At 66.3% G+C, this 21,149-nt stretch overlaps 2 protein-coding genes across 3 annotated transcripts; both read right to left on the bottom strand.

Moving 5' to 3' along the window:
* Positions 1-666: 666 nt before the first annotated feature.
* LOC135318080 (dnaJ homolog subfamily A member 1-like) lies at positions 667-4,937 on the bottom strand. 2 transcript variants are annotated; one of them, XM_064474908.1, is made up of 8 exons: positions 4,854-4,937; positions 3,798-3,949; positions 3,524-3,722; positions 2,604-2,708; positions 2,290-2,517; positions 1,978-2,208; positions 1,786-1,886; positions 667-1,691 (listed from the first exon to the last, which is right to left on the bottom strand). In XM_064474908.1, exons 1-8 carry the CDS (start codon positions 4,918-4,920, stop codon positions 1,464-1,466), a joined length of 1,311 nt encoding a protein of 436 aa, XP_064330978.1. In that variant the 5' UTR covers positions 4,921-4,937; the 3' UTR covers positions 667-1,463. The 2 variants fall into 2 exon arrangements, with proteins under 2 accessions (XP_064330978.1, XP_064330977.1); XM_064474907.1 differs by having other exon boundaries at positions 3,524-3,949.
* Positions 4,938-9,948: 5,011 nt separating this feature from the next.
* NES (nestin) lies at positions 9,949-17,413 on the bottom strand. The gene is made up of 4 exons (XM_064474794.1): positions 16,497-17,413; positions 15,434-15,558; positions 14,802-14,875; positions 9,949-14,219 (listed from the first exon to the last, which is right to left on the bottom strand). Exons 1-4 carry the CDS (start codon positions 17,307-17,309, stop codon positions 10,450-10,452), a joined length of 4,782 nt encoding a protein of 1,593 aa, XP_064330864.1. The 5' UTR covers positions 17,310-17,413; the 3' UTR covers positions 9,949-10,449.
* Positions 17,414-21,149: the final 3,736 nt, after the last annotated feature.

Raw genomic sequence — 21,149 nt, 5'->3', positions numbered from 1 at the left:
GCCTGACCCACAGCAGTTTTTGGGGGGTTTCCCAGCCTAGTTCTGCCCCATAGCGCAGCCTGGAGCCCCCCCCTCACTTGCCCACCCAAGAGGGGGCCCAAGTTTATTTCGGGGGGGTCTGCCTCCATCGTGAGAGGCTCCAGGGGCGCTGAATGATGCAAAGGGTCCAATAAGGGTGTGTGTGTGTGTCTGGGGGTGACGGACGGAGCAGCATGCCGGGGTCTGGGGGTGCAGAGGTGATGCAAAGGGTCACAGGATTATTTTGGGGACTTGGGATGAGGGCTGGAACCGGGTGGGGGGGGGGGGGGGCCGGGGATGGCAAGCTGGGGTGACGGGGGTCTGGGGAGGGCGGGAACAGGGACAGGACCCTGCCTGAGCGGCTGCTGACCGCAGCCGGGGGGGGTCTGCGGGGGTCCGCGTCCTCGGCTTTGCGCAGCTCCTGCTCCAGCTCAGCCCGAGGAGGCGGCGAAGAGGGAAGAAACCCGCGGCAGGAGCTGGCGGCCGGCCCCGGCCGAGCCCTGTGCGTCACCTCCCTGTTGTGCAAAGCCGGGGAAACTGAGGCACGCCCCGGCACATCAAAGCGGGGCGCAGGAGCCACCGCCCGCTCCCCGCCGTCCTGTCCGCAGGGAGCGCGGCCCCGCTGCGGGAACACGCGGCCACTCGGGCTCGGGACTTGCTTTTAATGCCATGTACAAAGTCTTTCCCCACTTCCAAACCAAAAAAAAAAAAAAAAAGAAAATATCTTTTAAATTCTTCCAAAAATAAATTAAAGGGATGGGTTCCCTCCCCCCACCCCCGAAACACCCCTTCTGTTCTGTGCAAAGAGAAAAGAGAAACCCCCTCTGCTCCCCAGGCCTGACCCCGGCTCCAGCAAGGAAAGAAACGGGCAAAGCAAGGGACCTCGGGGGGCCCGGGCAGCGGCACCCCATGGCGTGGGGCCAGACAGCACCCTGAGGGACCCCGGCAGGGGACTCCTGCCCTCCCCAAATTAGCTCCTGTGGAAGCTTTGTCCCACCGGGACCGCAGATGGGGAAACTGAGGCGGGGCGGGGAAGGTCAGCCCCCCCTCCTCCTCGTCATGGGTCCAGGGCAGGACGCGCCCGCCGGGCTGCCAACGGCTGGACTTGGCCACCGAGCCCACGGCCGGCGCAGCGGCTCCTCCGCCAGCGCGGGAGATGGAGCCGGAGGGAGGACGTGGCTCCCTCCTGTGGGCAGGTGAAAGAGGGGCCTCGTCCCTTGGCAGCAGGGTGCAGGGGTCCCCCCAGAGCAGGGCAGCCCCCTGCCCGGCTCCCCGAGGGGGGCGAGGGAGGTTAAGTGCTGTCGGAAAGGCGACCTATGTACATCCCTGAACGTGATGACGGCTCTCCGAGCCCCCTTCCTTCCCCGCCGAGCGGCCCTGGCCCTGCGGCCCCCCGTGGGATGAGCCCGGCTGCCGCCCGTGGTGGGGGGCTCCGGCCCTCCCGGCTATGAGGTCTGGCACTGGACGTGCTGGCGCATGCCATCCTCAAAGTCGTCTTCGTGGTAAGCTTCGCCGGTGTAGGGCCGTCGGCCGGGCCCGCTGTGGGACGTGTAGTCGCTGAGCTCTACCTCCTCCGTGTCCTCGGTGGCCATCACCTCCTCCTGGGGCGGGAAGAAGGACTGGAGCTGGCGGAGGCGGTCGGTGGGGAGCCAGCCGGGCTCGGGGAACTTCACCTGCGACCGGAGGGGGGAGATGAAGGCGCTGGATGGACAGGCGGGGACCCCGGGGAGGGGGGACACCGGCTCCCGCCCAGCCCCAGCTCCTCACCTGGAACTGCAGGATGAGTTTTCCCTTCTGGAAGGGGCTCCTGTAGACGGGCATCCCCTCGTTGGGGACGCACTTGAGGTCCCCAGGTCGGATAACGTCACCTGAGACAGAGATTAGCGTCACCTTGCTGTGCCCAGCGGCTCCCGGCACCCCCCGGCTCCTCGCAGAGCCCCCCGCCCCATCCCAGCCCACCTGGCTGGGAGGAGACGAGCAGGGTCCTGTTGTCCAGGGTGCGGATGACCTGTCGGCAGCCACACAAGGCGTCTGCCAGGCTGATCTCCCTCTTGACGATGAGGTCGTCACCGCTGCGTCGGAAAACGGGGTGTTCCTTTTGATCCAGGACAATAATGATGTCCCCAGGCTCCAGGCCGGGAACCTGGTCCCCTTCCTCATGGAAGGTGATCTTCTGCCCGTCCTTCATGCCTGCGGGGAGCGTGGGGAGAGCTCAGGGCGCGGAGGACACTTTGGGGGCGAGCCCCGCTCCCTACGCGGCTCCGTCCTCACCTTTATCCAGGTGAACGCTGAGGATCTTCTTCTCCCGCACGACCTTGCGGCCGTTGCAGGTGAGGCAGCAGTCCCGCGGCCGGATCCACTCGCCCTGGCCCTGGCACTGCGAACACACCGTCTGGATCTGCTGGATCATACTGGGCCCCAGCTGGTGGATGCGAACCTCCATGCCCGAGCCGTGGCACTTGGGGCACCTCCTCTGGGCGCCCTCCCGCACCCCGCAGCCTGCGGTGAACGGAGGCAGAGGGGTGAGGAGGCGGGCTGCGGCGCTGGGGAGGACCCCCGGGCACCCCGGCCCCTCCGGCCCTCACCTCCACACTTCCTACAGATGACGTTCTTCTGCAGGGACAGCTTGCGCGTGGTGCCGTTGTAGAGATCCTCCAGCGACACCGAGAGCTGGTGCACCACCGTCTTCCCTGGACGGACGGAGGGGAGAGCCCCGGATCAGCGCCCGGCCACACGCCGCCCCCCGAGCCGTGACCAGATGGACGCTGGCCGCCAGCGGCTCGGCGTCACCGGTCCTCGACAAGGAATGGTGGCCAACAGCTTCCCTCCAGAGATATTCCCGCTTAATCCTCAGGGACGGCGGCAGGAACAGAAACAGCTTTAAGCCAGGCTTGGCGTGAGGGCTCGGAGGAACCTCTAGCAGGGATCTCCTCGTGCCTCCAAGCCTGGAACCTGCCAGCTGCCCCGGGGCAGCCCCGTGTCCCCAGTGTGGGTCGGGCACGGCCCCTACCCCAGCACCCTCTGTCGCCCAGCTGCCCTCCAGCTGCTTATCGCCTCAACCCGGCCGGAGAGGCTCTGCTTGGAGTCGCCGAGACGCTCCCCTTGGCCTCCTAATTGCCCTACTATTAAATCGTGCCACTTCAGCAAGAAACACCGTGGCGAGTCACCCTCTCTCCCTGTGACCCAGGCCAAAAACATCTGTACAGTCACCGGAGCGGCCCTGCACGCCCTGCGTCTCGCTGCAGCCTCCCCCGGGGCTCGCGGGGAGCCGAGGGCAGCGCTGGGCTGACTCAGCCCCAGCCCTGGGGACGGCGGGGGAAAGCTGGGACAGGGACAGGGAAGGGCCCTTTGAAGAGGGGCAAACAGAGAAAGTAATGAGGATGACGAGGAACCGCGTCAGGCCGTGCGCCGCGGGGAGGGAGGTGGCCTGTGCGCCGCCAACTGGATCCTGGCATCCCCCGTGCCATGGCACCCGGGGTCCCGGCGGGTCCGTCGTCCCCCGTACCTCGCCTGTCCACTCGGCTGCGCATCCGCACTCCCCCGCCGAAAAAGAGGTCGAAGATATCCATGGGGGAACCGAATCCGCTGCTTCCTCCTCGGCTCCCCAGGCCGCCCTCCTTCATGGCCCGCTCCCCGCCGCGGTCGTAGAGCGCCCGTTTGTGGGCATCCGACAGCACCTCGTAGGCTTGGGAGATCTGCTTAAACTGGGGAGGGGGGGGAAAGCGGGTGAGACAGGGGGGAAAGCGAGCTGGGTGGGTGCCGGGGGTGGCCGCACGTACCCGCTCGCCCTCGCTGGGGTTCTTGTCGGGGTGGTAGCGCAGCGCCAGGCGCCGGTACGCCCGCTTGATCTCATCCAGGCTGGCTCCCGGCCGCACGCCCAGCAGGTCGTAGTAGCCCGTCTCCTTCACCATCTTCCTCGCTTCTTGACGTGCTGCGAGAAGAGAAAACCGTGAGACCCAGGCCTGCGCCCCCTCCCCATCCCACACCACCTTCCCCTGGCTTGGGACCCCCCCGGCACCCCCCTGAGGGGTTTTACCCCCGCGGAGCCACCCCGCACCAGGGTCCTGCAGCCCTGCCTCAGCTTCCCCGCAGCAGCAGCACCCTGGGGGTGTGGGGGATGGCGGAGGATCCCCCCACGCCGCCGCCCCCCACCCCGGGCAATGTGCCGGCGGCCGATAAGCCCCACGCGGGGCGTGGACGTGTTTATCTTGTGACACGGGGCGGGGGGGGGACACGGGGAAGCGCCCGGCCCCCCCCGGCAGGAGGTAAATAAGGGGCTCCTCGTGACAAACTCCACCGGGTCGGGGCCCCCACGGGGCTGGCGCCCCCACGGACACGTCCCGCGTGGGGCGGGGGGTGACACGGACCCGCTGGGGCCGCTCCCCGGGGCCTCGGGGGTGGTGCCCCCTCCCCGCCGGACACCTCCGAGCCCAAACCGGGGGGCGGCTGCTGGGGTGGGGGGTGTCGGGGGTGGGGGATGTCGGCGGGGTGTCCGTGGGCGATGTGACACCCCGGTCCCTGAGACGTGACAGCGCCGGCCGGGCGTCGGGGCCGACCAGCAACCCCTCCGCGGGGCACCCACGGCGCGGGGACACCCCAAACCAGGTCACCGGTGCGGGGGGGGCCACCCCAAAGCGCCTCCCCGAGAAGCACCCCCCAACCCTACGTACCCCCCCCCCGGCCGGGTTCCCGCCGCTGACAGGGCCCGGGCCCCGCTCCCGGGGGTCCCCGCGGGTCCCGGCGGGGCGGGGAGCGGGGTGCCGGCCCCCAGGGTCCGCGGGGGTCGGGGTCAGGGGTCGGGGCTCGGGGGTCGAGGCCCGCCGCCCCCCACTCACCGCCGCTCCGCTCCGCTCCCCTCTCCGAACTCTCTGGAAACCGGGGCCCGCCCCCCGAGCTTCCCATTGGCTGAGAGCGGCCCCGCCGGGACCGCCCCCTCCACCCTCTGCGCCGCTTCCATTGGTCGTCACTCCTTCCGCCCCTCCCCCCCACCCTCCGGCCCCGACTCTCATTGGTTCCTGCCTTTTCCGGGCCGGTTCGGGAGGCAGAGCACATCCTCGGTTTTCGATTGGCTGCGATACTGCACCGGGTCCGCCTCCTAGGCCGACACCTCCTCGTCTTATTGGCTCCAACCGTGTGGCCAATCAGAAGAAAGAGTGGGAATTCCGAACGTCTCTGGCCGTCCTGCAGGGGGCGGCGTGGGGCGCGGCGGGCCCGATCCTCCCCCCGCGGGGCCCGATCCAGCGGCAAGGGGGGTCCCCGAGATGGGGGGGTCCATGGGGGGGGTTCCCTGCCCTCTCCTGCTTGGTGCTCCCCAACGGGGAGAGGCTTTTGGGGGTGCGCTTGTGCTCCCAGCCGGGAGCCTTTCTGGGGAGATGCCTGGTTGTGCCCCCTCTCCCCAAAATGGCTTTTTTTTTTTTTTTTGGGGGGGGGGTTTTGCCAACAGCAGGGAGGGGTTTGGGGGGGGGTCGTATGTCCCCATGGTCACAAACGAACAAACCCCTGGGAAGAGGAAGAGGAGGAAGACATTGGGGTGGTGCTGCCGGGGTCGTGGTGGGGTGTGGGTGCCCCCCACAGGGTGCCCCCCCACCCCCGATGGCCCCCCCTCCACCGCCCCTCGAGCCAGCTCCGGTGTCACCCCCCCGAAATCACTGGCCATGTTTGGGCAAGCAGCCGGGCCCCTCTCTGCTCCCCTCCATGGGGTGGCCCTGCCCCCCCAGAGCCACGCCGGGGGGCGGCAGCAGCGCCTCGGGCAATGCCAGGGGGGGTCCCATGAACCTGGAGGCAATAAATCTCCCCCCAACCCCCCCACCCCGAAACCCAACCCCACCGGGCAGTTGTCGCCCCGCTGGGGTTTCACAACCCTCATCCCACCTGCTCGGGGGGGGGAATTTGGGTCAAATTCCTGCAAGAAGCCGCCGCTGTCGGCTGATCGATGGTGAGGGGCTGGGAGTGGGGTCCAACATGGAGTCCCCAAACTGGGAATGGGGTCCCCCAGCTGGGAATGGGGTCCCCCAACTGGGAATGGGGTCCCCCGAGTGGGAATGGGGTCCTCAAACTGTACACGCAGTCTCCAAACTGGGCAGGGGGTGCCCAAACTGGGCACATGGTCCCCAAACTGGGATCCAAGGGACCTTCCCATCCCTTCCCGGGGCCGGATCTGGCATCGCGGTGACTCAGGGCTGGCCGTGGTCACATCCTGTCACCAACAGCGTGACCCGTGAGCACGGTGAGCCTGGCACCGTGCCGCGAACCTCCCGTGGGCACCGGGTCTGGGTCCACAGGGCCTGCGGCGGATTTGATCCCGAAAGTCTGGATCCACGGCGGGTTTGGCCCGGGGGGGTCGGGGTCGGGGCGGGGGGTGGGGGCGCGGGGGACAGCACTGTTTGTCCCGGTGCCACCTGCGTGCCGGCGACCGGCTGCGCCGCGAGGAAGGAGCCGCTTTGTCGGCGTTTCCTCCGGCCGCCGTGTCCGGGGGTGAGTCACCTCCTGCGCCCGCTGCCCCCCATCCCAGGTGCCCCTCGGCTCGCACGGGGAGGGTGCAGCTGGGTGCCCTGGGATGATGGGGTGCCCTGTGGGGGGGTGATTCCCCTCTCCCCATTACCAGCTCAGCCCCTTCCCACTTGCGGCTGGCCCGTGGCAGGCTGGATGAGAAGGGAAACTGAGGCACGGTGCTGGCACGCACGTGTCGGGAGCCGGCCGGGCTGCTTCCCACGCCACAGCCCTTTTCCCGTACCGCTCCTACCCCACGCCCCCACTTAATTACTGGTGACGGACCACTGCTTGCGTGCCACATCCTGCGCCGTGTTTATGGGTGCTGTGGCCCTCCGCAGCACTGCTGGGGCTGCGTTTACCAGGGCTGGGGTGGAGGAAGGGGGTCTTGGGGGTGCTGGTTGGCGGCAGGTGGGTGTCCCAGTTCCCCCGTTTTCCTCCAACCGTTTTGGTGCAAAGGGAGCATCGTGGGGATGGGGGTCAGCCCTGCAGCAGCCTGGCACCCGGTGGGGGGGAGGCATTGCCCCAGGGATGGGGGTGCATCGCCCCAGGGACCCCATCATCCTCCCTGATGCTGACGGACGGCCCCAGGCGCGCATTCCCGGCGGGGCTCGTGCCGCGGGGCTCGGCCGCAGGCATCCGCGTCGCCCCGATTTGGCAGCAGCTGTCGCGGCGCTGGGGCACGGTGCTGCCGGGGGGGTCACGACCCGGCAGCTGGGCGAGCCCCCAAAACCGGGATGGAGCTTATTATAGCTGGCGGGATCTATTCCTGGGGGGTGTCTGACCTGGGTGAAGGGCAGGCGAGGGGGGTGGGCGAGCCACCCACCCCCCCGGCACGTCCCTGGGGGTGTCGCGGGAAGGGACGGTGCTGGCTGGGGAAGGCAATGCCTTGCTGGGGGGACACCCACTGCCCGCATCCCTGCCCTGGTCTCGTGTGGGGGACCAGCCTGCCTCTCCCGTGGGGGTTTTTGGGTCCCCATCGATTGTCCCCATCATACGTCCCCCTCGGGGACAGCCCCGGGGCACTGGTGGCCCCAGCGTGGCTCCTGCTTGCCCAGATTTAGCATCCCCAAGGGCTCATTTTGAGGAGGGGGAGCAGGGGCTGCCCGTGCCCCTCCAGCTGTATTTTTAGTCCTTTCCTTATAAGGTTCCCATGATTTTTGGGAGCTGCAAGCAGAATGAAGTCATCGCTGAGGTCATCCCGCCTCGTCCCCCCCTCCCCGTCCCGGCGCTGGCTCACCCCACAGGGAGTTTTTGTGTGGGCTCCATTGAAATCCCCCTCTTGCCCAGCCTTAAAGGAAACAAAACCCTTCCCCGGCTGGCGGGGGGCCAGGCTGCGGGGGGCTGCGGGGGGCTCTTAAAGCACCAGGACGGCCAGCCCCACACAGCCCCCTCCGTGACCGCGGCCCCTGGGAACCCCTGCACCCCGACTTTGCACCCCTTTGCACGCACATGTGCACCGGCACGGTGCTTCCATCCGGGCACGTGAGCAGGTTTTGGGTGCAGGGTTGGCACCTCTGCTTATCTTTCTGTCCCCCGAAAGAAGCGTGGTCCCCAAAATCAGATTGCGTGTGCTTGGCTGGTGGGTTGGAACCGGGTGGGGTTTGGTCTGGGGCAGGGGGTGTCTGGTGGGCATCCGAGCTGCAGCCCTGCGCTGGGGTCCGTCTTGGGGGGACCTGGGCACACGCAGTCCCGTCAGGGCACATGCGGTCCCATCACGGATGGGCTTCATCCCACAGGGACGTGCTTGGTCCTGTCAGGGTCACACTCAGTCCCATCAGGGTCACACTCAGTCCCATCGGGGTCACACTTGGTCCCACTGGTGACATGTTCAGTGCCATTGGGGACACACTCGGTCCCGCCGATGCACACTCACTCATGCATTTCTTGCAGCCTGCAGCTGAGCATCGCTGGGGTTTTGCTCTCCGGGCTGCAGCCCTTGGGGTTTGCAAAGCACCCGGCAGCCATCCCCACCCCGCCGGGTGACCCCCAGCCCTCAGCAGCCTTCTCCCATCCTCCTCCTCCTCCTCCTCAGGGTGAGGAAGGGGCTCCCCTCCCCCCCGCCATCTGTCCCCCCTCGTCGCTTTGTCAGCACCGGCTGGAATGTGGATTAATTTCGGGAGGAATGTCACCCCCTGCTTTGCGAAGCTCCTCCGCAGCATCCCGCCGCCGCCCCTCCTCGCCCGGGGACCCCAGCGTTCAGTCAGCCCTGCTTTCGGGGCACCACTCGGGGGGACACAGCGGGTCTGGGGGGGGGCGTTACTGGAGTTGCCATCGGCCGCCGACGGGGCTGATGCTGCCCAGGCCTCACCGGAGGGGTGCGTTTGGGCCAAGGGCTGATTGAACACAGGCTCGGCGCCTGATTAAACTAATCGGAGGGGTTATTTTTTTTTATTACAGTGTTTGGATCCGTTGGAGTTTAGCCTTAAAAGGAAACCGTCGCCTTCGGGCAGGGGAGGGGGCCGGGGGCTTCGCATGGAGGAAGGCAGATAAACGTTGGGTCCTTATCGGTCCCTGGCTCCGAGCATCCCCGGGCACTGGCACGGGCATGGCCGGGCTAAATCTGGCGCGTGGGCGAGCGGCGGGGCCAGCCAGGCGGGCAGCCAGTCCCCGAGCACCCAAGGAGCGATGCTGAGCGCACCCGTGGGTGCGAGGCTGTCGGTCCCCAGGGATGCCGTGGCCACCCGGGTCCTCTCGTCCCCTTGCCCGGGGTGACTCAGCCCTTTGCCCGGCATAAAGGAGCCCATTCTCTGGCCGGAGGCTGATTTATGCGGCTCTTCCCGTGCCGTCCCCACGCCCGGCCGCACAACAGGGTGATTGAGCCCCCTTGGCTCCTCGTAGCCCAGCACCCTTTGGGAGAAGGGGCTAAGCCGCCTCGGCCGGGGTGACGGGGTCCCCGCTGCGATGCTGGGGGCACCCAGCGGCTCCCGGGGCTGTGCGGCTGCTGGCTGTCCCGCGGGCAGCCTGCCCGATGCGGGCAGGAATAGCAGCTGGTTTTGCTGGCTCATTGCTGAAGGCGCTGGCACGGGGATGGGGTGGGCTGGCATCGCGTCCCGCTCCCGCCGGCCAGCCCGGGCGGCAAAGTGCCCGGCCAGCGGCGAGCCCTGAGCGGCATCCGCAGGGCCCTGGGGATGGGGGAGCATCGCCCCAGGGGGGTGCCTCAACCCAGGGATGGGGGAGCATCACCCCAGGGAAGGGGGAGCATCGCCCCGGGGAGGTACATTGCCCTGGGGATGGGTGAGCATCGTCCTGGGGACCCTGTCCACAGCCCATGCTGACGGATGGCCCCAGGCGTGCTTTCCTGGCACAAAGCAGCCTGGAAGTGCAACCCCCCGCCAAGCCATGCCCTCCCCTGCCCCCCCAGCCCTGCCGCGGGGCTGCTGCCCCCTCCCCTCCTGTCCCCCCAGAGAGCGGGAATGAGGAGAGCCAGGCTGCAGCGGGTCCAAGCAGGAGGATGAGGCTTTATTAAATTAACGTCAAGGCGTGGGTCAGCCCCGCGAGCATCGGCGGGTTGGGGCTGGGGACCCCGGGGTGCCCTTGCCCCAAGGCACTGGGTCCCGGGGTGCAGCGTGTTGGGGTCCCAGCCTCCAGCTGGTCTTCCTGGGGTGGTTGTGCTGGGGTGGGGGGGAGATGAAAGGAGGAGATCACAGGGAAGGGGGAAACATGGGGTTTAAATTAAATACAGCCACAGCAACCCACCCAGAGGGGGCACAAAATGAGGCTGGGGTCCCAGAGCAAGCATGCAAATTTGGGGAGCTGGCGGGGGGGGGGGAAGGAACTGAGCTTGGTGGTTCTTCACTCTGAAAAGGGGTGCAAAAACTCCACACAAATATGTTAAAAATCATAAGGAGATGGAGAAGCGTTAGATGGGAGGGTGGGAGAAGTGAGGGTACTGGGTTTTGGCAGGGAGGGGGCTACCGGAGGGGTCCCCCCCCGCCGTCGTCACTCGTCCCCCGAGGACCAGGGCTCCTGCTCGGCTCTCAGCCGGCACGCTGGCGGCTGGTCAGGCGCGAGGCACAAGACGTCATCCCCCAAAGAGGACGGCATGGGGACGGTGTCGGCCCCGCCGTGCTTGCCACGCGGGGTGGCATCTCCGGGAGCAGGGAGCTGCGGTGGCATCACCGCGGTGGGGTCTGTGGTCTCCGCAGGGAACTCCCGTGCCGGTGGCACGCCGGCGATGCCGTTCAGCACCTCCTCAGTGAATTCGGTCAGGTCCTCCAGGCTGGCCTCCCGGTGCAGCCCGTTCTCAGCCCGAACCGGACCCTCTGTCCCCGGTGCTGCATCTGCTGGTACCTCCTGCACCGTCGGCTCCTCCTCGCTGGATGAGGTGGGCAAGGAGTCTTCCCCGGTGTCCTGGTGTAGCTCGGTCCTGCCGGGATCTCGCTGCCCACCCTCGGCCGCCCTCGCCCCCATCACCACCTCCTGGTTGAACTCCAGGGCTTGCTCAACTATTTCCAAAATATCAGAGTCTTTCATGACGTCTGCCGGCATCTTTACAGAGAGGTCATCCACCTCTGGGGGTTCCTTAATCACCTCCAGAAAACCTCCCTGCTCCGATGCGGAGCCTGGCTGAGGTGGGTCAGCCTCGGGGGGCTCCTCGTCCCCGGCCAGGGGAGGGCTGTCACCGTCCGGTGCTTCCTCCTCCACAGACGGCTGCTCATCCGATGTCTGCTCTGCTTGGTCAGGCAGTAGAGAAACTGCCATCACCTGGGCCTGAAGCCCAACCGGAGGGATGGGCTCCTCCTCCTCCTCCTCTTCCTCTTCCTCTTGCTGCCCCACCAGCCCCAGGTCACAGCCTGGGAGCGTTTCGGCTCTGCTGGCATCGCTCTCCGGCTCCACCGTGCCGTCAGGCTCCTCGACCGATTCGGTGGCCAAGCCCTCCGAGCACCCTGGTCCCTCCTGTACGTCGGAGCCCGCGGCACCCTCGGCCGGCTCATCAGCATCTCCTGCTAAGGGCCCCACGGCCCCAGGGGACTGGGGATCTGCCTCGGGCACAGCTTGACCTTCCTCCAGCTCGGCAGTAAAACCCCCAGCATCCTCCTCATCCTCATCCTTTGGCATCTCAGGTTCTTCTGTGGGCATCGTCACATCTTCACCTGCTTCACCAACAAACCCCTCAAAGTGCCCTTCGTCCTGTGGCACCGGAGATGCTTCTCCAGGAGCTTCCAGATCATCTTTGCTGGCTTCGATTGCTTCAACTTTGATTTCTTCAAAGTCCTCAGAGATTTCGGCTTCCTCCGAGCTGGACATCTCTTGGTTGGGAGCAGAGACCATGAAATAGCCTTCCTCCTCCTCAGCACCCTCTACGGCAGGGGCTACCTCAATCCCTGCCTCCTCTTCGTGGCTCTCTGGCACGGTGGGAGTTGGTGGCTTGTCCCCACCTTCCAGCCATCCTTCATCCTCCGCAGCTATTTCGGATGTGGGGGCCATCTCTGTGGTCTCCTCAGTCTCTGGAGGGTTTTGGCCGGGTGCGATTACAGCCACCATCTCCCCTTCGTAGAGGTGCAAGGGCGTGCTGTCTGGCAGCGTGTCCTCCAGCTCCACCACCCTGCCCGTCCCCAGCGCCTGCTCCAGCTCTCCCGATCGCCCAGCATCCTCCTCCGCCGACTCACCGCCCTCGGCGCCGGCACCCGCCACCTGCTGAAGTGCCGTGTGGCCGGTGCTGCTGCTCTCCAGCTGCCCCGGCTCTGAGCCCAGCTCATCGTCAGCATCCTCATCCTGCACCTCCCATGACTCCTCCGGAGCCTCGGCCGGCTCCTGGCTGTCCCCTTGCCCGGGGGCATCCGTGGGTGCCCATGTGGGCTGCCCCGCGGTGCCCTCCTGCTCATCCCTCACCAGCCCCGGTGCCGGCTCAGCCTCCAGCAGTGGCTGCTCCTGGCTCATCCCCTGGCTTTCGGCATCTTCATCATCTTCCTGGGTCTCCTCCAGCTCTGCTGGTGACATGCTGTGTCTGCCCTCGCTTTCCAGCCCTCCTGCACCCGTAGGGGTGTCATCTGCCCAGGCTGGCTCTTCTGGCCCCAGAGCCCCCTCTGTGTCCTCTGCTGTCACCTTCCAGTCCTCTGGATGGGGCTTTTGGCTGTTGCCATCGTCCCTCCCACGCCAGGGCTCCTGTCCCAGCTCTGGCTCCAGCTCCTCCTGCTCCAGCACCTCTTCTACAAAGCCACTTTCCTGCAGGTCCCCAGGCTCCTCCTGGGCTCTGCTCTCCTGCCCCATGGCTTCAGGTCCCACAGCCTCTCCTGCCTGGGGATCTCCTCCCAGCGCCTCCCCGCTGGCCTCTCCCTTTTCTCCCTCACCATCTTTTGCTCTACCTGGGTCCTCTCCTCCCATGGCATCTTCCTCAGCCCCCGATGAAGCCTCTTCTGCTGGGATGGCCTCATGGATGCTCGAGGGCTCCTGCTCCGGGCATGTCTCCTGCCCTGGGCACGTCTCCTGGCCACTTTCCTCCTCTGCAGCCAGATCCATCTCGCACACAGGCATTTCCTGATGCTCAAATTTTTCCTGCTCTCTATCAACAAGCCCCTCTTCCAGGTGACTTTCCATGGGCAAAACCAGGTGGCTTTCCACAGGGACAGCACGAGTAGCTTCAATTTCCCTTTGCGGGGACTCCACTTCTTGTGCATCCATCTCTTCACCCTGGAAATCGCCGTCCTCCCCGCAGGGGCTGCGGGGTCCCCTCTCCTCTTCATCCTCCGAGGGGTGTGATGCCTCCATGCCTGGGATCTCCACCTCGTCCTCCCCTCGCTCTGGCTCTTCCCAGCCAGTCCCCGTCTGGCCAGGGCTGTTCATGTCCTCTTCCTGGGCCACCACTTCTGGTTCCCTTGGGCTCAGCACGGTGGGCATCTCCTCCTCCTCCCACGCTCCCATCTCTTCCCGGCTCACCGCGGCACTGAGGGAAGCAGCCGTGCCGCAGGGATGCAGTCCTGGCGGGGACAGAGCTCTGTCCCGCAGAGCGCTGCTCTCTGCACCCAGCTCCTGGAGCACGGCTTCCCCAGCCCTCTCCTCCTCTTCGGGGGCTTCCCCGGCCCCGGCACCCTCGGAGGGGTCTTGCCCTTCCCTGGCCCCTCTGCAAGCCTCTGGGAGGGGAACGGGGCTGGGGGCGCAGGCATCCCGGGGGGCCCACGCAGCGCTGAGTGTGGGCTCTTCTTTGGGCTGAGCATCGTCTTTCATTTCTTTGAGAGCATCCTCCAGCACCTCGCTGACCAGCTGGGCTGGGTACCGCAGGCTGCAGGTGGGCGCCACTCCCGGGGGCTCGGCACTGGCGTCGTGGGTCTCTGCCGTGGCTCCGAGCAGAGGATGCTCCTTCCCTTGGCTCGTCTCACCCCCATCTCCCCCTGGCCAGGCGGGACCCTCTCCCCCCAGGCTCCCCGGCTCTGGTGGCACGGGGCTGGGGGGCTCTGGGGAGAGAGAAGGGGCGGCTTTGCCAGGCTGCGAGGGGCTCGGTGCGGGGTGGCTGGGGGCACCCGTCTCCCTGGCCATGCTGGCAGCCTGCGGTGCCGTGGCATGAAGGACCGAGCTGATTTTCTGGAGCTCCCTGGTACCGGGGCTCTGGCTTTTGGGTGTCAGGGCGTTGCTTTGGGCTTTTGCTGGCTGCCCCCTCCCCTCTGCCCTGGGGAAGATGGAGGGGCTGGTGCGGTGGTCCCGGGGCAGCAGCCGCCTGGCCTCGGCGCTCACCGGGGCCAGCTTGCTGCCGCTGCTCACCTCCAGCTTGAGATCTGCAAAGAGCGAGGGGGAGCGCGGTGAGCCCGCCGAAAAGCCGCTCGTACGGCTCCCCCATCCCTCCCCTGCCGCCTTGGGTGCCTCTCGCTGCCCCCTCTCCTATTTTTAAACAGCCCCTTCACGGAAAGTGGGAAATTCCTCCCTCGAGTGCAGCCGATGCTCCCAGGGGATTCGGCACCGTGTGGGGACGATGCTCTGCCTGGCTGTAGCCACAGTCAGGTCTTGCTGCTGGGGGAAGCGCGCAGGTGACAGGCTTTCCTTGTTGGTTTTTTGGTTTTTTTTGAGGAAAATAGAAATCCTCAGCCTGTTACAACAGCCCGTGGCCCCGCTGGGCACGTGGATCCACTCCTGACCTTCCCGTGCAGGGGAGGAATTAAAAAAAGAGGCAAAGAAGCAGATAAGGCCTTATCTGCAGCGCTGTGGCTGTGAGACCCGTGCCAGGAGCCCCTGGCCGCTGTTTGCACCTTCCTATCGTGGCCGAGCGAGCGCTGCCAGGAAAATGCTCGTGTCTATATTCAGCCTCATCCCCCCGAAGCCCTCCCCGAGGTGACGCGGCGGTGCCGGCGGCGCTCCCTTACCTCGCAAGCCGTTGGCCAGCTTGTATTCCCCGGCTGGCATCTGCAAGCGGGTGCTCTCTGCTTCCAGCAGCGTCCTGCAAGGAGAGGGGGGTGTGTGGGTGCTATGGGGCGGGTGGGTGCTATGGGGCGGGTGGGCGGGCGTCTGCACCGTGGTGAGAGCTGAGCTGCCCCCTGTGCACACCCCGCTGGGGCAACCGTGGCTGCGTTGCAGGTAAACTGAGGCACAAAAGGGACTGCAGATGGTTTTGCTGCCCTGTCCTGGCTCGATGGGGGGATGGAGGGGACTGCATCGATCTCCCTTGCTCCTGTCTCCCCTCCCATCCCCCCCAGTCCCCAGGATTAGTGTCCTCGCTGCCGGGTGACATCATGCTCTGCCGGGGAGGCCCCTCAGCTCTGGCCGGCCAGGGACAGCCCCTATTCTCATGCTAATTGTCCCCCCAGTCCCCTGGCAGCCTGCCTTTGTCTGGGGCCATCTGGAAGGGCTGGAAGAGGGGCATGGGCTGCCCCTATGCAAGACCCCCTCTTGCGCCCCAGACCCCCCCTTGTGCCCCAGGCCCCCTCCTGTGCCCACTGCCGTGCAGGGTGTCGGGGAAGGGGCTGCTCCCCAGCCTCGTCCCCATCGGGGACCTCACCTGTAGGTCGCCACTTCCAGGCTGAGGGACATCTTGAGGTGCATGAGCTGCTGCCTGTCCTCCAGCACCTGGGCGATCTGCACCCGCAGCGTCTGCTTCTCCTGCTCCAGGGCCTCCATCGCCAGCTGCGGGGGGCACGGAGAGGGGGGTCAGGGACCCTGCCTGAGCCCTGCCGCACGTGGGACCACGCAGGCGGCTCTCGCTTTCACCCAGCACCCCTCGGGGTGCTGCGGGGAGAGGGGTGCTGGGCTCTCGATTTTAGCATGGAGGGGCTGAAGGTGGGGAGAAGGGGGTGAGAAGAGGAGCGGGGCTGAAAAGCGAGGGGGGAGGTGGCTGCTGGAGGAGGGAGGAAAGGCTGGGGGAGTTTGGGACTGCAGGACACCGGCATGGGAAAGAAGCATCTTTTGGGCGAGCAGCTGAGGCCACGGCACCCTCTGCTCCATGGTGCCCCTGGCCAGTCTCCAGACCTGGAACAAAGAGGGACCCTTCCCCAGGCGGCGTCTGCACCATCCCTGGCATTTCCAGCCCCGTCCCCCCCCCCCCGCCACCTCCCTCTGCTGAATTACTTTTGCAGCTGTTGCATTGCAGCTGCAGCAAAGTCGGTCAGAGTTTATCCTCCCCACACACCCCCCCTCCCTCCGCTGCCTGCACCCTGCTGCCTGCACCCAGCACCCGGGGGGCAGCGGGCAGGGCCTGCCTTTCCCCTGGGACCCTGGTTCTGGAGCCCAGCGGGATGTGGAGCAGCAGCTCTGGGCAGGGTGGGGGAGGACCTGCTGTCTGGGTGCTGCTCCCCTGCAGCGGGGTGGCCCCGGGTCCCTGTTGTGATGGGGACAAGGTTGTCCTGGAGCTACTCTGCTCTTCCTCCCACCCTCCCCAGCTTCCTCTCCATCTGCAGCTCACCCAGGGCCACCATCCATCCCTCCCCTGGTCCCTCCATCTTGCCTCCTGCTATCCACCCCCCCCATCCCTCTGCAGGAGGTGGGTGCCCTGAGCATCCCCCCAGGCACCCACAGCACGCCACTCTCCCCCTCCGGACCGGCACCTCCCCAGTGCCTTCACCCACCTGGAACTTCTCTGCCTCCCCCCGTTGCTCCTGCCACTGCCGGGCCAGGCTCTCCTCCAGCATCTCCTTGCGTGCTTTGAGCCCCGCCAGGTCCTTCTCCAGGTGCTGCAGCTGCAGCTGGCTCTGCTGGTTGTCCTCCACTGCCTTCCAGAGGTTCTCCTTGGCCTGGCAGAGGGAACCCTCCAGCTGTGACACCTCCGTCTTGTAGGTCTCCACCGCCCCTTTCCAGATCTCCGAGAGCCTTTTGGAGTAGTCCTCCACCTCCACCGGCTGGAAAGCCACTGGCGCGCAGCGGAAGCTCTCCAGGCTCTGCGAGAAGCTCGCGATCTCCTGGTCCAGCCCTGCTTTCTCCTCCTCGTGCACCTCCAGCAAGGCTTCCACCTCCTTCTCCAGCTGCACGGCTCTCTCCTTCAGCCAGATCTGCGCTCTCCTCTCCTCCTCCAGCTCCTTCCTGCTCAAGGACAGCTGCTTCTTGGCTTCTTCTCGGGCTGCCTGCTCCTTCTGGCACCTGCTTTTCACCTGCTGGACCTCCTCGTAGAGGTTGTCCCTGGCCAGCTCGGCCGTGCACTTCTCCCTGAAGGCATGGTCCAGTGCATCCCGCAGGGCTCGCAGCTCCTCCTCGTACTTTGCCCGCCACGAGTCCCCGGCGGGGCTGCCCTTGGCACTCTGGATTTCGGCTCGCAGCACCTCGTTTTCCTCCTCCAGGAACTTCACGCGGGCCAGGTACGCCTCCAGCCTCTTGTTGAGGTCCCACATCTGCAGCGATTCCTCGCCCAGGGCTCTCGCCCCTGCGAAACTTTCCATGCTCAGCATCGGCGCTGCCGGAGGATGCCGGGGAGGATGCCGGGGCTCTGAATGAGAGGGAAGGCCGGGAGGGAAGCAAGTGGCTGGGAGCGGAGGGGAGCGCAGCTATTCATACTCCACGCCGGGTGAGTGGGAGGCCCCTGAGACCCGGGTGAGCAGCGGGGCTTAACTCTTCCGCAGCCGGGCTGGCTCCAGCCCACGTGGGCTTGACGCCAGCTGCGGGAGGGCTGAGCCCTGCTCCAGCAAACACCGCCGTGATTTCTCAGCCCTGGGGAAGCACAAGGTGTTTCTTTGCACTTTGGGAGGGTGGCTTGAGGGGTTGGCTTCCCCCCCCGCCGGTGTGGGTCGGCTGGGAAAATCCCCCCACTGGAGCCTGAGTGCCATGCCCGGGTGCCGGAGGGGTGCTGGAGGGCTGCCGTGGGGCTCGGCGTGGAGGCTGGGAGATGTCCAAGGGCAGGTTGGTGGGTGTGTGTCCTCGAGGGCTTGGCTGCAGGCATCCCTCCGCCGTGGCTCACTGGCACCATGCCGCTCCAAAACCCGGGGCCGGGGAGCCCAGGCGGGGCTCGTTGAGGGTCTCACAGTCCCGGGGCAGTGATGGTTTCACTGGGGACGCTAGTGCCTCTCAGTGGCCAGGGCAGTTTTGGGCTCAGCACAAGCCGCGGCTGAGCTTTGTGTCATTTTTTGGGCATCCCTTTGACCAGGGAGAACCGCCTCGGGGAGGCAGCGGGGGGCACAGGGCACCATCCCGGCCAACCCCCCCGCCTTGGGGTGCTGCATCCAGCTGTGCCCAGCTGCAACCTTCTTTCTCTCCAGATGTGCGCGGTGGGAGGCGCCGAGCGGAGCCGGGAGCCCGGTGGGGACTCGCGGCCGCGGCTGGCCGCCGGTTTCGCCGGCAGCCTCCGAAACTTGGCAAGCGGCAGCTCAACATTTGGTTTCGTTCACAGCTTTCAGCCGCACGGCCGAGCCGTCACGGTGGGGTTATGAATTGCTTCGTTGGGAGCATTTGGGGAATAGTGTTTTTCTTCTCTTTTTAAATTTTTTTTTCCTCCCAGCTGATTTATCTGGGGGGAGGGCAGCGGGTTGGCGAGGGGAAGAGGTTTAAAAATTGAAACTTGGGAGGTTTCTGTGAACAAAAGAGGGAGGAAAACATAATTTGGGGTGAGGCTGGTTGCCAGCTTTTGCTCCTGGTCCTCCCTCTCCGGGAGAGATGATGGTTTTCCCATGGGAGAATCCCTGATCTGTCCTCGCCAGGGCAAGGAGGAGAAGAGTAAATGTCCTCTCCTGAGCCGTCTCATGGGTCAGGCTCCAGGCGAGCTCCTCCGGAGAGACAAGCAACAGTCCCCTCTGCTGGCAAAGGCCACTCAGAGCCACCCAGAGCCGGCCCTGGGCTCCTGCCAGCCTCGCACCACCCGGGAGCTGGTGGGGCCCCCATGTCCCCCCACCTCTGGGAGCATCAGTAACAGGGGTCCCGACCCCTGCTTTGGCATGGAGGGGGGGATGCCCCGGCTCAGGGGTCCCCGAAGGCATCGGCTTCCCGGCTCATCTCCGGCCAGACATCCCGTCTGGCTCCCCGGCCCCAGCCCTGGCTTGGCTCTGCTTTGCCTCTCGCAGCCAGGGCTGAAATGCCGTTAAGCAGCACAGGGAGCGCCAGGGTCGGGCAAGTCATCTCCAGGTGCCCGGAGCTCCGGCAGCGGGGCGATGGAGCCTTGCCGTGCACCTCTACCGTCCTCCCTCTCCTCGTTCCCACAGCACATCCTCTCCGGGGCTGGCCGTCCCCGCTGCCTGGCTGCTCGGCTTTTCCACCAGCTCCCAGTCTGCTCCTCCTGTTGGGTGCCCGAGGGGGGACTGGGTGCCCCGGGGATGCCCAAGGGCAGCTGGCCCCCAATATTGGTGTCTGCCACAAGGCGGCCCTCGGTGCCCGTGGCTGTGCAGGGAAGTGCCTGGGGATGGAGCGTTTCCTTCCTCCCTGGCCTCACTCCCCTCTTCCTCCTCATGCCTTTGCTTTGGCTTTCCCCCTTGTGCCCGGTCCCTTCTCCCCCACCCGGCACTGGAGCTCAGTGGGGCACCCCAGATCCTGCAGCCCAGGGAGGACTGGGGATCCCCAAGGTGTAGAGGGGTCCCAGAGCCTCCCTGCCTGGGGGAGGCTGGGGGGGTACCCTGGGGTTGGGGACATCTGTGGATCCCTTCCTCCTGCGGGGTGCTCAGGGTTGGGTGTCACTTGGGATGTCTGTGTCCCTGGGGGGGGGGGCTCGGGGTCAGGATCCACCTGGGGTGGGGACATCCGTGTCCCTGGGGGATGCTCGGGGTCAGGATCCACGTGGGGTGGGGACATCCATGTCCCTGGGGGATTCTCGGGGTCAGGACCCCTGGGGTGAGGACATCCATGTCTCTGGGGGGGGCTCAGGGTCAGGATCCACGTGGGGTGGGGACATCCATGTCCCTGGGGGATGCTCAGGGTCAGGATCCACGTGGGGTGGGGACATCCATGTCCCTGGGGGACGCTCGGGGTCAGGACCCCTGGGGTGGGGACATCCATGTCCCTGGGGGATGCTCGGGGTCAGGACCCCTGGGGTGGGGACATCCATGTCCCTGGGGGATGCTCGGGGTCAGGACCCCTGGGGTGGGGACATCCATGTCCCTGGGGGATGCTCGGGGTCAGGATCCACCTGGGGTGGGGTATCTCTGCCGTTTTGTGGCAGCAGAGGTTTGTGGGGGGTGGCAGGTTTTTGGGTGCCACAGCACGTGCTGACCCGGGGGGAGGCCCTGGGGGGACCAGCGAGCTTGGCACGGGGCACTCGGCAGATGCTGCTACGTGGCTTTGAGCAGGGCTGGAGGGGGAAGGAGGAGGCGGAGGAAGCACAGCTGGGCATCAGGGCCCTTTCAGCCTCGACGCAGCTGGGGTCCGCCTGTGGCCAGGGACTGCGCTTGTTGGACAGGGTCCCCATGGGGCTGGACCCCTTCCCATGCCCTTGGCTGCTGGGGCTGGGGCAGTGGGAAGGGCTGGGAGGCCCCCAACACCTCTGGGGCTGCAGGCAGGGCGGGGGATTTCTCTGATGTCTAATAAGGGTTGTGCCCTGCTGCTGTCTTGCTCTTCTCCTTCCTCTCCTGTCCCTTCCAGGAGCTGGATGTCCCAAGGGCTTTGCCTCACCGATGCTGCCGGCCCAGGAGCTGCCCTGGGAAGGGGCAGGCTGAGCGGCAGCCCTGGAATATTTGCTTTGAGCCAGCAAGGAAACCCCAGCCAGGCTGGGAACATTTGTTCCCAATTAGGATGGGGGACGCTCCTTGCTGAGCAGGCACTCTGCGCTTCCCCCAGCCCCGAGCCCTCTGCCGCAAAAGTGCCGGGTGCAGGATGTGACCTCATGGGTTGGGTATGGGGGGGCAGAGCCTGGGGCAGCCCGCGGGTTTCACCCCTGCCCGTCCTGGCGTCCGTCCCGGCGTCCGTCCCGGCGTCCGTCCCGGCCCCGCACCGCGATGCGGCTGCCTCGGGGGCAAAGCGTTGCGGCGTGCATCACCCGCCGGGCTGCGCCGCTAACCAGACCATCTCCGCCGCCCGTAATTATTTCCCAGGGTGACGAATGATTAATTCTGCTCGGGAGCTGCAGCTTTCTGCAAACTCACCCGAGCAATTATCTGGCAGGCTCCACACCGGCCCCCCCGGGCAGAGGATGCTCCACACCAGAGAAAGTTTGAGCAAGCTGGTTAAAAAAAGCCCTGATGCCAATTTGTGGGTGCTGTCCTTCTCCCAAGTGGCTTGGGTCTGCAAATGAGGGTCCCCAACAGCACCCCGGATCCCAGAGGGTGCCCAGGGAATCCCAGGGGGTGCCCAGTGCACCCAGCTCCCGACGCGTT

This window comes from Phalacrocorax carbo, chromosome 28 (assembly GCF_963921805.1).
Source record: "Phalacrocorax carbo chromosome 28, bPhaCar2.1, whole genome shotgun sequence".
Taxonomy (NCBI): Eukaryota; Metazoa; Chordata; class Aves; order Suliformes; family Phalacrocoracidae; genus Phalacrocorax; species Phalacrocorax carbo.
Note: the sequence above shows the minus strand (reverse complement) of the source record. Positions and strands in the feature narration are given on the sequence as shown.